We start from the raw sequence: 15,770 nt of genomic DNA, 5'->3' as shown, positions 1-15,770 counted from the left end.
ATCATACTAATATATGATTATAAACGCAAAAGTTTGTGTGTATGTATGTTCGTTCCTCTTTCACGGAAAAACGATTGAACGGATTTAGACACAACTTGGTCCACAGATAGTTTACAACCAGGATTAACATATACCTAGAATAGTTTTTATGTTCTCGTGAGATCACTTTCATATGTAGCGGGAGGGCCCGCGGGTAACAGTTAGTAAAACAATAAATCCACAACACGTCGAAGTCAAGTGCAAAAGATTTATTATTTCACTCACTTTGCCAGACTTGATAAAAGTCAAACAAAACCATGACTTTGTAAAGTTATACATTCTACAGGGAAAATTAGACCATTGAAATGCCGATAACTACGTACCATAAATATACGCAACCCTTATTAATAAGATCATAAAAGTTATTTAAAAGCATAATATCAAAATACCTTCGTTAATTATAAGTAAGGGTCCAAATATTCACCTGTTAGAGGGCAGCACTGCGCATGCCGTGACTGTAAATGTCAGGCAGTATTGTGTTAGCTAGCGGGTGGCGAGGGTGTTCCCAACCCCGGTCTACAACACGACGCGCGATCTAACATCACGACTCGATTATGAATAAAAACATCAACAATTCAATTGAGTACGTCACTTAGATTCAATTAAATACTTTTTCGATATCAAACCTGAAAAGAAAAACACTTTTCCGGCGTAAATAGTGATTGCAGTAACTTTTTAAGAAAATACCCGCTAAAATTTGAATAAAGAACTGTAAATAGCTGTGGAATATTGTGTTCTAATATTTGCCAATTGCATCGATTGATTAATACATATTGAGAAGTAATTAGTCAGCAATTTTCACCAAGATGTGGTGGATTCTCCGTCGAGCCCGGCTCACCGGCGCGTCGCTGTTCAGCCAGGCTTCAGGCACCAACAACAACAACAATGTTAAAACAGGTATTTATAATAAACAAATTAATTATCACGAAATGAGAGTGGATTGTTTTTAGACACCAAATTAAAGGAAAACATTAATCTGTGTAGTAAATAGTGTTGTTTTTGATGCAACTACATAGTTAAAAGCGTCTTGCGTTAATCTCTCTAACTTTGTAGTATGAGGTATTTTAATGGTGATTATTTTACTCAAATTGGTGGTAAAATGAATTGAATCATCATTCTTTTGTCTAGTATTATTTTCGAAACTAGTAATTGCTAACATCATTATAAATACTTATTTCTAGTAAAACTGCGTCAAATACAATATTCCTAAGGAAATATTGCTTTAGTTTCTTCAGATATTCGGTTGTATAATATAACGTCACGTTTATTATAGCCACCAGGTAGCTAAGAAGATAATAATTATGTCGAGCTATATCTCAAACTAATATTGGTTTCCAAGGCTCTTACGAACGAATATGTATGCACAGGTGCAAGATTGACACCAACGAACGGACGCAAGTGCCAATGTGACTTCTTAAGAAATACCTACTTTCTTGACTGTTTGACACCAATGATAAACGGTGAAGGAAAAAGTCACGAAGCAATATGTATTTCAAATATTGAAATCTGAGATCGACAATCGCGTAAGATATCGCAGTGATAAATGCATAAATCAGTTAGTCGCGGCAAATAGGGTGTAGGTAACGAGTAAAGGAAACAAAAATTTGAAACATCAGTTAATAATGTTTCCAATTTTTCTTTATCTTTATAAGGGTTTGAGTTAGAATCGACGGTTTGCTGGTATAATAAAAAAATGCCATGCAAATTGGGGTACGGACGGTTTATTAATAAAAACATTTATTTTCTTATGTAAAGCCGTAACAGCAAAAACATTTTTTTTTTTGAGTTAAAGCATGTCAATAATGACGTGGGAAGCGGAGCATCGCCTCTCAATCCCTCACAAGAAGCCATAGAGTTGTGAACCAGATTAATTTGGCCAGAAGACATCGTCATCGTATATTGCTCTATTACGTTATTATAGTAACGACCTTACTATTACGATATTCCGATATTTTTATGGTATCTCTGACGACTAGCTATTATGAGACAGTAATGTTTTTTGTAGGTGAAAACAGGTTTTTTTTGGTGTGCCATTTACTTATTTAAGTTTTCTGAAGGTAAAATTTTAAGTCCTTAAGGCGAAGATGGCATAGTACCTACAGGCCTAAATTCAATTTATTTTACAATGTATAGAATCAGTACCTACAAGACAGCCTACGTAAAAAGCGTTTAATATAATCCAAAAAAGATTTAAATTGTTCTTTCATGATAATTTCTTTGTTAAACAAATGGCTTTAGGAATAAATTAATTCTTTTGTTCACGTTTAAAAAGATGGTAGGTAATGACATTTTGTAAAATTATTTAGTCCTCGCCTACGGCATTATTCATGTCCGACGTAGGCGAAGCGAACATTCGTTATCAAAGAATATATAGCACGGCTTTTGATCTTTGACCACTTAAGGTATATGTTGCTTTTTCAAGCAGATTTACCCACTTATGTTGTTGTCACTTGTACGAGTACTATGAGCTCCTGAAACACGCCTGCCCTCATGGAGATGACAGGACAAAGTCACGTGAGCTATCGAAAGGAATTTCATCTTCATACATTCTGCGTTTCTGATGCTACTTGGCTACTGCGTTTTGCGATATCTCATTTCACGTTGATCGTTCTGCTTGTTTCACGTGTGCATCTACTACTACTGCTATATCATATCAATTTATAGTTTTGCATTTAATCCATAGACGCTCCAAATTAAAATTTAAATATTTCAATATCTTCAAAAGTACCGGCGTTGTTAAACCCTTTATTTAAGCTAAATAAATTGTTAAATATCCATGTGCAAAACTGACTTGACGCGTTAGAAACAATCTTCAAAAGAAGGAAAACTTTTTCTTTTAACGTATTTTAAGAAAATTCTAATTTGGTGGTCGCTTTTCTTCGAAGTTTTATTTAAAATCCAATTTGGGCTTTCTGAAAGAGCAACGCAGATGTTGCATTCAAAGATTTTTTTATTTTTTTTAACAAACCCTGTTTCTACAATGCTTGCTTGGTTACCAGAAACCTACATTTCGCAGGCAGTTCTGAAGTTCGAATCAACCTCTAAACTGCTTCGAGAAAAAGAGGCAGTGCTGCTTTGCTATACTAGGCGGGACACAGTCGTGTTGCCTTAATTTCATTAATGAGCATTTGTACCTTAATCGATTAATAACATTATTACACGTTTTGTTAAAATTGTTTTTACAATTTTGCAGGCTACAAAGACAATTTAATTTCAGATTATTCTACTAATTTGCTTGTAATTATTTCGTAATTATAATCTCGCTGTAAGGCTTTGTATATTTTAGTTAATTAACGGTGTTTTCAATAATTATAGTGTAAACATCTAGTAAAATCTACAAGTAAATAATGTTCTAAGCATTTTGATATTACGAAGTGTCTAATCCTAATTAGCTATTTACTTTTGCTGAAATAATCTTTTGACACCCGCCGTGTTATGAAGTTATTTCGTAATTTAAAGCGATGAGTGACACTTTTCGAAATCTTTCTAAAGGTTTTTTGTTATGTGCACCTAATTTTATAAGGCATTTCATGGTAGTTAATCTTCTGTATTTAGTAGTAGATCGATATGAAAGTAGAGGGTATTTACGATTATTTTGATGTGAATTTTTATCTGTAAGAAGAATTAACGAAAAAAAGAAGTAAAACGCATTACTGCATTTACTGCATTGATTATAGATTATGGAATAGTCTGTTGATATTTTTGACAGATCTTCTCTATGACCTGTGTGCCAAAGTCATTATTGTAACGTTTTAAAAGTATTTGAAAAACGGCCTAGTTGGAATAAAACCTTGTTATTTTGACCACTATCAACAATTAAGTCAATTAATTGACTAGAACGACAGAAAGTATTTAACAATATTTAGGTACATTTGATAAAATGTATTTTGTAAATGTAAATTTTGCTTCAAAATTGGAGGTAAAACCAAACAAACTTCATATATCATGTTTATTATCATAATAATACAAATGTGTCAAACAAAAGGGTCACTGGGTGTTTAGTTTTTAGTGTTATTATGTTGAGGCCAAGTTGTTTCGCTTGCCAAGTAAAATAAACAGTGTTTTATTGAAGGCATATTGCAAAGGGCGTTTCAAAGTGGAGTGACATGGGTACCTTTATTAATAGTTGTTGAATATTCACAATCAGATTTTATGGAACATTGGAGGCTATTTAATAAGTGTTAACTAGAAAGAGTTTGTTGATGGTATATTGAATCGCTTTATAAGGAACGAGCATAGTTGTCTTCCCACGGGAGTACTATATTTCTTTAGGATAAAAACCTAAAGTAAAGGGAGTGAATCTACACTGATCTCTCCGAAAGTAAAGTAACAAACATAATTAGAGAACATTCGTTGAGACACGCTATTTTTGGTAGCTGGCAAGTCGCGCTGTTTCATGAATCTTCCCAACATGGCCAACATCCATATATTGTGTCGCCGGCCATAAATTTACCTTAAATACGTGTATCCATTAATATTCATGCGGAAAAATATGAACTTTAAACGCATCCGCGCGAACATATCGAAGCGAATTAAACGAACGCTTACACTCGCGGTTTCACACTCAAAAAGTTTGGCTTTTCACCAAATCTATGAGGAAAGTGAGAGGAGTACTGACGCATGTAGTGTGCTGTCTCACTTCTGCAATTATATTCATGTTCTGTGATGTTTTTTTGAGAAAAGAGATGGTGATAATCCTCCTTAACCGACAAACTTTGTAATCCTATACAAGTTATAACTCAAACGGCTCTAAAATTGTCACATAAATCAAACGGATCCAAATGACATTATAAACCGCATTGCACGACTCATTAAATAATTTAAATATTTCTTGAAGGGGCTATACAAACATTAAGAAAAGCCTTTGTGGACAATACTCACATCACAATCTCTTCGCGCGCACTGAGTACAGAGTGGTAACCTATACCAGTCAGCTCGCCGTGACATCAATGTTGGAAAGGAAAATGTCTCCTCGGCTCCCGATTTACAGTTACTTAACAAAATTTAAAGATTTAAACGATGTGTTTGTTGACTGAGAACCTTTCGCAGCTATTATTATCAGTAACAGTAAATATTATGAAATACAAAAGATGAAAACAGTTTTTTTGAGAATCACTTGACTGAATGGCTACACCTATTATAAGACCAGAATAGAGGTCTAAAAATAGAACACTAATATCTTTACTCGGTAAATAAAACTTTGAAAAAATGTAGGTAAGCTTTTCGGCTTAACGCCTCTCATACCGATTTAGTAAAGTGTGTTTAAGTGAGTAATGACGCTGTCTACTTATTACTTACCGCTTTTAATCAGTGCGGTACCGAAAAATAATAGTTACACAATATCTAAAACAGAATTTCAAAAATCATTTATAGACTGTATATTTCAATGCAGTCCTACCAAAATAGAGTGGAGAATATTAACTGGGCTTTTTGGCTGTAATGAGCTCAGGTGTTTCTACGAAAATATACGACTGACTTCAAATAAAATACTATCAAGCCAAACTTGATGGTTTTTTTATGTGACCAAATGACAGCTATTTCACGTTAAATGAAAGAGTACCAACAAAATCGGTTTATAAAGACCGCGGTTCTAAAGTAGCAAAAAAAAAAACTTAAACAAAATACTGAAAAATTGAGAACCTCTTCCTTTTTGAATTCGCGTGAAAATAAGAAGAATTGTGCATCACCTAGTTTTTCACACCTATTCCTCATTATAACCCTATAACAATATAAAATGGATCCGAAATAAACATTGCTAAGTACATTTGAACACTTCAGCACGTATTTCAAATCTCGATCGTTTTTCCTGACTGTAGTGTTTGTCAGGAAGCGCCGGGCGCTCGAAACATCTTTAATCTCGAGACGTGTCTCGCGATAAAAGATTACGTAAGAACAATGCGCGCCATCTTTACTTACCTACCTCCATTTTGAAAGATTTGCTCTTGACTGTAGAGTAATCGTTACGATTATCTGTCCTCTTAATTTTGATAAGCGGATAAGACGAAATCACTTCTTTTTTACTTGAAAAGTGAGGGTGAAGAAAGACAAGGTAGGTTTCTGTTGAGTAAGGTCGATGACTTTTTATTTTAATATTTGTACAACTATAACCGTTTGGAAGCCTCATCGTTATAATAATATACAACTTCCTACCATTCCTTTGTGTTATGGTGGTTTTACATGTTCGTGGAAATGTCTTGGGTGTAGTTCAGAAACTGAAAGAATAGAATTACCGATATCAAAAAAATGGTAACACCCGGAAAACGTAGCCATTTTACGGAGCAGATATTAATAATTCAACGCGTATAACATCTAACCGTGGCAGGTTTAGCGCTAAAGAGCAACAGTTATAAAGAATTCATTCATCGTTAACTCTTCTCGCGGGATTACCGTCGACATTCCACTTCCCCTTGCCTTCCCCTCTATGGGCTAAGGCAAAATAGTCCCCTAAATAGTCTATGGAAAAATGTTTGCTTTTCAATAATTCAGTGTTTTTTTTTATCGTAACCGCTGAGGTAAAGAATGAAGGAGGTTAAAGTCTAAAACAACAAAAAAAGAATATTTTTTTATAATCTGTGGTTCTATTTCGCTTATTTTTCGATATAATCATTTTTACTTAAAAAAAATTGTTACTGTGATAGTATTGTAATTTAATGGTTCAAGATAATAAAGTGTCTTCAAAAAAGAACAGTGATCTTTACCATTACTTGTGCTTTTAATTATTACTTAAGGAAAATCACAGATCACAGCAAAATTTATTCCTATTTATCTATCTTCTGTCGTTCTTTTTAAGTAAGCAAAGCAGGAACTCCCGTAAAATATGACATGTTTACGCTGCATCCGGCCCGGGGGAAATCAGAAAGCTTCGTTCATTGTTGCACGCGGCTGTCTTACAATGTGTTCTCATATTGTGGTAACATGACTAAATCAGATAATACTGTTCACAGTCCTTACTAAAACTTATCGAATTTTACGGTTTAATTCCATGTTTTTTTGTTTAAACTTTAGTGAACTTAAGTTTATATACCAAGATAAAATTACGGACATAATTTACCTTTAATAAAAAACAAATTAAATTTAAATCGCTTAATCCGTTTGGCGGCTATGATGACTCAGACAGATAAACAGGTAGTCACGCCAAACTTATAACACGCCTATTCCGCGTAGGGGTCAAAAACTGTTTTTTTTTTAATTACAAGCTACTTACGTACATACCTACTCGTGAAGACAGATCAAAGGAGTTCAAACTCGACGGAGTTTTATCTACTTTTGAGCTCCTACATCAGATGAGTTCAAAAATTATCCGATATTCATTTTCGAAAAAGCTAAGCGCACAATATTGAAGTCAAGGGAAAGTATTTACATTCTTTAGCTATACCAAATCCGATTCTATTCAATTAAATCCGATTGTGATATTATTTTGACTAACATTTTTGTTTACATAAGGTATTGTGGTGTTAGACCATTTTTAAGGTTTCCTATTGCCAGCAACATCTGTGTTACAATGTAATGAAATACTTAGAGGTACGGTATTGTCTATTAAAATAGAGTAAGGGAATAGATTTCGCTTCATGTAAAATACTTAGGTTAGTTATTTATTTACTTTTCTCATTCATAAATAATGTACAATGGTTGCTAGTCTACTTGTCAACCTCAGGGTGACGGATAGATAACAAGAAAATGCTTAAATGATAATTTTCAGCCAATAGCAGTTTAGCGTCACAGTACATAATCCTGTTGCTTTATATCACAATACTAGCTGTTGCCCGCGGGCCCGCCCGCTACAAATCGAAAAGGATCCCATGGGAACATAAAAACCGGGATAAAAGCCTCCTATGTGTTAATCCTTGTTATAAAATTATATTATGTGTTCGAGGTTTTGTCTAAATCCGTGAGCGGTTTTTGCGTGGAAGAGGAGCAAACATCTATATATCCATAACTCCAAACATTCCAACTTTCGCGTTTATAATATTACTAAGAAGTAAGATTAGTAGGTAGGATATTAGTAGGACCATTCAATGGATTTCAATCTTAGTGCCAAGTAAACTAAGACTGGTGGACATTAGACATTATCTAGGTACAATTCCTACACGTGGAACGGTCTAGAACTTGTCTTTACTTTTCCGTTCAAAAACTAAACCAATCAACCTTCGAGCTCATTACCAGTCCCTGAAAGTCCTGGCCTTCACAGTTCACGAAATAAAAAGAAATAACCCAGCTCCTCTTAATAGGTATCAGAGTGGCGCGCCAATTTGCCCGTAAATTGAGAAACTGGCAGATCGGCGAAGAAACACCTGTTGAAGTATTAGATTTTTCGCTTCATTTCCTTTCCTTACGTATCACTTTTATTTTCTTAGTTTCATCCCGAAGCCTCGCAAATGTTCGGGCTTATTGTATTGCGTACTCCTCATATTTGGATTGCTTTTTTTTCTTGAGTAAGATATATTCGACTTTTTGTTAGATTATTACGTGAGCGTAACATGCGTGGATGTAAGATAAGAAAAGCTGTTTTGTGAGCCATTCGTGGGATATAAATTGTTTGTTCAAGTTAAATTGATTTGACTGAAGACGATTTTGTTGATAATAGATACTTTACGTATAGTTACTATCGTTACATTCGAGTTTTTCATTTTAATGGTGTAAAAATCTCATCGAATTGAAGTGGGTATTCAAATAGAAAGGGCCAATTCAAACGGGAAATCAGAAAGCCATAAAGTTAATACCCGAAAGTTTTTATGATACGAATAAAATGACGGCTTGCAGCAGATTGTTGACTCGTGCCAGTAAAATATTACTACAGTTGAAATTACTTCGGCGAGGGTCAAGTTCGGAACAACTGAAATTGCTTAACTTTACTCAGTACTTACTTTTGAATACAAAGTAATAGTGTATTATATTTTAATGTCGTATCTAGGTGAATGCCCCGCAATGTAATACCCAACTCCAGGGATTTTGATATCATTATAGTATTTGGTAACGGAAAATCAGAACAAGGTTTATTTGGTAGTTCGTTTAACGAGAAACTGAAATATTTATTGCCTGGACAGGTAAACGTTGTTGTTGACAATAAATAATAATAATAAATAAATAAATGCGGACAATATCACATACATTGTTCTGAACCCAAAGTAAGTTGCTGAAGCACTTGTGTTATGGAATTCAGATACAACGAAGGTACCACAAACACCCAGACCCGAGACAATGTAGAAATGTGAATTTAAACATTGACCCGACCGGGGATCGAACCCGGGACCTCAGAGCTAGCGACACCTTGAAACCGGTGCGTACGCCACTCGACCACGGAGGTCGTCATGATTTTGATATCAGTCTTATTGTACGCGTGTATAGGAAAAAGTCAAATCGTCGGTCATATAGTGTCCAATTCTTATTGAAGATGCGGTTTTGGGTTCAAAATATGTATATTTATTTCATTTTGTATTCTACTGATTAAACCACGAAAATTAAATAACAAACTTAGTCCAACAACTCAAACTACAACAGTTAAATTATGAATAAAATTAACTAAAGGGTCCTCATTTATCATGCGCAACAAACGTAAACTTCCGCAACAATCACAATTGTGTGACGTCACTTACTCAGAGGAATTACTTGTGGTAGCTGCGGTTCGCAATGTTACTCATGTTATTTCTAGGGTACTAATTAGGGGTTCTTAATTAGGAATCCTCCTAAACTCCAAAACCTCTATCTTGGTAAGAAGCAACGTATAGATTTATCTAGTTGAAACTTAGCTTTTTGACGCTCGTTACATTTACAGAAAAAAAATGGACTGAAGGCAGAAACAAGTATAGAAATGATCGTTTTTTTTTTCTTACGAGATATTGTAAAAAATGTTTTTGTTAATTCTCCTAATTTTGATAGTAATTATCGTGAGAATGATTCATTATTAAATGATGTAACGGTTTACTCACGCGTATTTATCGGGTAAGCCCGACTAGTTTTGGAACCAACCGGAGTCCATAATCATGAGCAGACGCGGCTCTACTACGCTACTACGCTACTGCTACGCGTATTTATCGGGGGGCTACCCCGATAAATACGCGTGAGTAAACCGTTACATCATTTAATAATTCTCCTAATTTTGCCATTTATGGCGTTAGTATGATTACCAGACTTTACTTCACGCGTTACCAAGGCGATATACCATTAAACCTTTAAAAAACTAAATTGGTGCAGCGAAGTGCATGCGAGACAAAACATTACAAACTGACTACGTCTCACTATACTACGTATTCCATCTACAAATGTAACAGTTTAACTTTATATCGTGTTGATAAGCACCCAGGTCTCTCGAGTATATTCTCTCATTGAAATGTTCAAGTCTATATTGTAGGCATCGCAGCCGAGTCCCCTCTTCATCGCTGCTGATACCACGATTGTGAAGTCGATTCCTATGCACGCGACACTCCACTCAATAAACTAGATATTTTATCGATTAATAGCAGTTTTGAAGCTTGTTAGTTTAAGGTAAAGATTATTTTGTTACTTACAAATGTGTGAGTGTTGCTTTTAAATTTTATGGACAAAGGAAATACATACTAGTCGTATACTAGTCTTGTACCCGGAGAAAATTAATAAAACTATTTATTTGTTAAGAAAAAATCATCAATCTTTTTTTTCACAAAAGTATTACATTTTCATGACCGATCTCGACAGTCGATTACGATAAGCTGAGTTGAGCAATTTAAATCTTAAAAAGTCAAGTGCATTGGAATCAATAGGACCATAACAATATGCTGTCCCGTCTCCAGAACCCTAAACACTTTAGCCCCGGTTCATTGAGAATAAAAGAAACAATCCGAGACGAGCTCGCGCGTCCCGAAGGTTGTCCATCGACCATTCATTAAGCCACAGCCGTCTCGACCAAGACCCATAAAAAGGTTAAAGGATTTGCATCAAACGCAACATTCACACCCACATTTCTTAAGCTTTCTTTACAAACGCTTTTGATCTTTATTCGTAACATTACTCTTCAATCAACAATGGTCTTTATGATAATGTACATAAGGTATATTATTGCTCAAGTTATGTAATCCGATTAATCTTTTGTCAGGTTTCCCTTTGTTTTAGAAAGTAACCTATATGCCGTTTGACACATAATGAACCCATTTTAGTAATGTCGAATTTCAAAAGCTTTTGTTATAATCGAACCGTTTTAAATGTTAGTTTATTTCTGATATACGTGTTGCCCTGTGGGAATTTCAGTCAGCGAAAGTTTTGTGAAATGTGGATGGGTTGTACTAATGCGGGTATGAAAATTAAGAGATGAGTTACAAAGAGAAAGTTTGCAATATCATCATGAGTATCCTCTCATATCTATGACAGATAATTAAAAAGCAGTCGTGTCAGTTTACAGCATACATTTAGAGATATTATTCAGTAATGATCTATGGTTATATATAGATAAAGAATATGTAGTTCAAGTATCTTAAGTGCTCTCGTTTTATTCTTACAAACTGGCAAATATTCATGACCTGTCTAAAAGCTTCAGACTTGATTACTGTTCAAATATGTATAAAGTCAGAACATAATGTGTATTTATTTTTAATATTCACGATTCTTTGAAATAATATTTCAACAGATTCATTTGTATAAAGGCTTTTCAGAGAAGAAATATGAAATGAACTTGTAGCTTTATAATATAAATAGTTTCCTTTTGAGATCTGCGTCATTGTCATTTTGACTGTCGTGTGTCAACGAAGTAAGTTACTTGACACTCTGAGGTCAGAACACGCTGGGAATGACACTTTTGGATACACTTTAATATATTTGAAAGTATTGTAATACATTTTGTACAAAATGTATTTATCTTGTATTGTGACAGTCACAGGCCTCTCGTCTCTCCGTCAAGCCGAAAAAGGATTGACGGTAACAAGCTTTTCGTATTAAAATGTATATCTTAGATCAAAGGACCGTGTCGGCGTTATACGGAGACATCAAATATTTCCTGATGTAATAACTCCACTTATAAAAATCTTATTCCAAATTGATGTCGAATATTTTACAGAAATATATGCAAATATATATTGTTTTAAGATTTACATTATGCTGATGACTCTTTGATTTAAAATGTAAAATAACAGCGAGATTTATTTTGTTTTGCTGAAAAGTAAACTTATATTTTTAACATTGAAAAACAAAAGTCGCTCTTTTGATTCAAAAGGAACATAAAAGTCTAGCTGAGTTCTGAATACTATCTAAATTTGATTTGAACTTGGTAACATTTTAATAGGTTGTTAGCAAAATAATGTACGATAGAAAATATTTTATATTTTGCTCGGCTCTACAAAACAAAAGAAACTATGAGATTACTGTTGTGTCTATTTAACACTTTTCTGCTGCAACTTCGTTATTACATTTTCGAACGAAACAACGTTGTTAGAGCGTCCAACAGTTTATATTTCATTATAACTACATACCGTAAAATGTTCTGTGTCCGCGTCCGCCGTCGTGTTGAAAGCTTTTACGATGTTACAAAGTCGTAGCGTCCGGTTCGTGCCGACAAACTAGTAGGTTTCGAAAATTGAAACTGTCGATGTGCTGATCGCTGTCGAACATGACTGTTAGGGCTTGGTTCTGAGGGAGGAAGAGGTTATATACTGTGTGGGCTTCATGTTTCAATCAATGGCGTTCCCGTTTTTATAATCGCTCTGTATTCGCCAGGATCGTGCACGCGCTCGTATCGATTGACCCTCAATTCAGTTGTTTTTTTTAAGGAGCAAAATTGTCCGCGTAGAGGATGCCATACAGATTGGATTATTTTAAAACTCAACATCCTTTTCTGATTTTAGGTTTTTCATATTTTATTTGATACCGGTGATAACAACTCCGTTTATTAATTTTGCCACCTGTTCATAAAAAAGAAAGTATTATGACCAGAACATTTTATTTACGAGAACTCGAGAAATGTAATTCTCAAAACATTTTGAAGTAGATTCATTTCTGTTAAGATCATACGAATCTTAATTCTAGAACGCTGAGCAGTAACCAAGAAAACGTCCGAAAAACATATCAGAAACATATTCATCAATATTATTTAACGACATTTATTATCACAAACACAAATAGAAAACTCATTTTACCCTTTTTATTAATTAATCACTTTTGTTCTGTCAATATATTTTTGTTGTTGATTGTTTGTTTTCATCATTAATATTGTACACAATGCACTTCGTCGTGAATATACGTTATATGTTCTCTTTGTACGGTAAATTAATTGGAAAACAGTCATTCAGTGGATTTATTAAAAATATTGCTTTGTTTTGTTGGATAAATTGTTTGTTTGGATAATTTTATTAAATAATTATGACCTACATTTTAGCATCGTATGGAACTGACATGACATGGTTCTGTAGAACCTTCCGTCATGGCATACCATTGCAATGCCAAATTATCAAGCTATTTATTTGCAATGGTTCGTATAACAGATTGATAAATATTTCTTTACATTGAAATTTGTTCTTAAGCTTATCAAACAAATATCTATATGATTAAAAAAAGTCAGACTGGCTAACTTACTGACTTGCGACTGAGTCTAAAAGATTATCAGAAAACCCCGCCATTATAAGTCATCATTATTTAAACTTGATTTACATACTACAATCTACAGTTTATTTTTCAGCGCTTTTATAAAGGTTAAGTTTGATAAGTTATTTTACGGTCGCTGAAGTAAAATTTTCGACGAGATAGCGAGATTACTTGAGAACTGTGGACGCATCACTTTTGATACCAGCCGGTCGGATCCTTTTATTTGATTTATATCAATTTAAAATACACACTTTGAGGTACGTTGTACGTGAAATTAGTTACTCAACAATAAACCTACTAACAAGTCAGCAAAGCATATTTAATAATGGATTCGGCAAATCTATCATAATCGTGGATACCCACGTCAAAACCTAGGTATATGACTTTTAGGGATCCCCACACGAATTGTAAAAAAGGAACGCCTTTACTGGAACACCGCTGGCTGTCAGTCCGTCCGTTTTTTTTATGTTAAGTATAATTACAGAATAATAAAAAAATAATATCGATATTCTAACACAATACAAAATTAAAGTTAATTTGTTTCTTGTTAAAACAAATCATCCATTTATTTATGTACTCTTATATCTTCAGCTATTAAATTTATTACAACTGAAGGTTCTTAGAAAATCACCCTGTATCTCTCTAGGCGAGATTGGCTTTCAAAACAAGTTTTGAGCAGTCATATTGAACTGAAAGGGTTTACTTAAATCTCATGTTTCGTTGAAATTGAACCGATCTAAGTCGTTTTTGTTGAACTTACACGTGTCTACTCTATATATTAACATTTGCTTATTTAAGAGTCAAGTCGAAGATATATGATAAAGACAAATAATGTGGCAAGAGTAGGTCAACACGGACAAATAGTCATAATATTTGATTTAATAGTTTTTTTTTAAGAGTCCCGCTTGTCCTACACGGGGATGGAACTCGCGACATATCGCGCACAGTGGGCTTGGCGACTTGTAAATGTACCTAAACTGTTTTTTAAATATACCAACGGAATAAAATTCGTTCAAGGAAATGATACCTGTTTTCACAATCTTCACCCAATTTAGGCCGACACTAATGAAGTCGTTTTCTCTTGTATATAAAACATAAAACAACCTCGTTTGTCTTTCTCTAAGGTGAAGAATAATAAATCAGTTTTTATCGCTGTAATTTGGGGCTGAATTCGGCTTCCATTTTGTTTTTTTTAAGTCATGAATAAAGATGGTTTAGGGGCCTTTAATTTAAGCGAAGTTCAAAGGGATTATTTTTATAACGGTGTGTGTATTCGTAACGTATTTGAAAATCTCATATTTTATTCAATGTTGGAATTGTAAAATGAAATCTGAGATTTAGTAGATTGAAAATAAACTCTGCATTTTTTTATTTCAGGGAGTGTTTTTTTCTGGTAGATTAAATAAATGTGATTATTACACCAAATCGGGTAGGGTACACGTAGGCCGACGCTCTTAACATGTCAGTCTTCATAAGGTTAGTGCGCCTCGTCAACACGTTCTGCCGAAGGTCAGAAGTCGTTTAAAGAAAAACTGGAAAAGCATCGATGAAAAACGCAGATGACGCAATATTTCATCATCTTAAGTGCTCATAATCTTCCCTACTTTTAATCTATATATATAAAAGAAAGTCGTGTTAGTTACACCACTTATAACTCAAGAACGGCAGAACAGATTTGGCTGAAAATTGGTAGGGAGGTAGCTTAGAGCCAGGAAACGGACATAGGATACTTTTTATCCCGTTCGACAGCGTTCCCGTGTGACTTGACATGAAACGTCAGTCACTATAAAACGTGGTATAACAAAAAAGAATCAGACTTGGAATAACAAAACGCAAATGAAAGCTATGTAATTGACGTAAAATGACAGCTATGTAATGACGTATGAATGACAATTTGATATTTGTAAGACATCAATATTAAAACTATTTCTATCTATCTATCTATACTAGCTGTTGCCCGCGACTTCGTTCCCGTGGGTAGAAGAAGATGTAAGTTATGATTTATACCCGTCCTGTTTTTTTTCACATTTTCCATTGTATCTTCGCTCCTAGTAGTCGCAGCGTGATGGTTTATACCCTAAAGCCTTCCTCGATTAATTGTCTACTCAACACAAAAAGATTTTTTCAATTTGGACCAGTAGTTCCTGAGATTAGCGCGTTCAAACAAACAAACAAACAAACAAACAAAC

At 34.3% G+C, this 15,770-nt stretch overlaps 1 protein-coding gene across 1 annotated transcript in view; it reads left to right on the top strand.

Annotated features, from left to right (window-relative positions):
- The first annotated feature begins 462 nt into the window (after positions 1-462).
- LOC113496556 (zinc finger protein 423 homolog) overlaps positions 463-15,770 on the top strand; it is a 162,144-nt gene continuing 146,836 nt past the window's right edge. The window contains exon 1 of the mRNA XM_026875815.1: positions 463-936. Within this exon, the coding sequence (XP_026731616.1) occupies positions 846-936 (91 nt within the window). The 5' untranslated portion in view covers positions 463-845. The remainder of the gene's footprint in view (positions 937-15,770) is intronic.

Source organism: Trichoplusia ni, chromosome 8, assembly GCF_003590095.1.
Source record: "Trichoplusia ni isolate ovarian cell line Hi5 chromosome 8, tn1, whole genome shotgun sequence".
In the NCBI taxonomy this organism is placed as follows: Eukaryota; Metazoa; Arthropoda; class Insecta; order Lepidoptera; family Noctuidae; genus Trichoplusia; species Trichoplusia ni.
The sequence above is the reverse complement of the archived record's forward strand: the minus strand, read 5'-3'. Positions and strand labels throughout refer to the sequence as shown.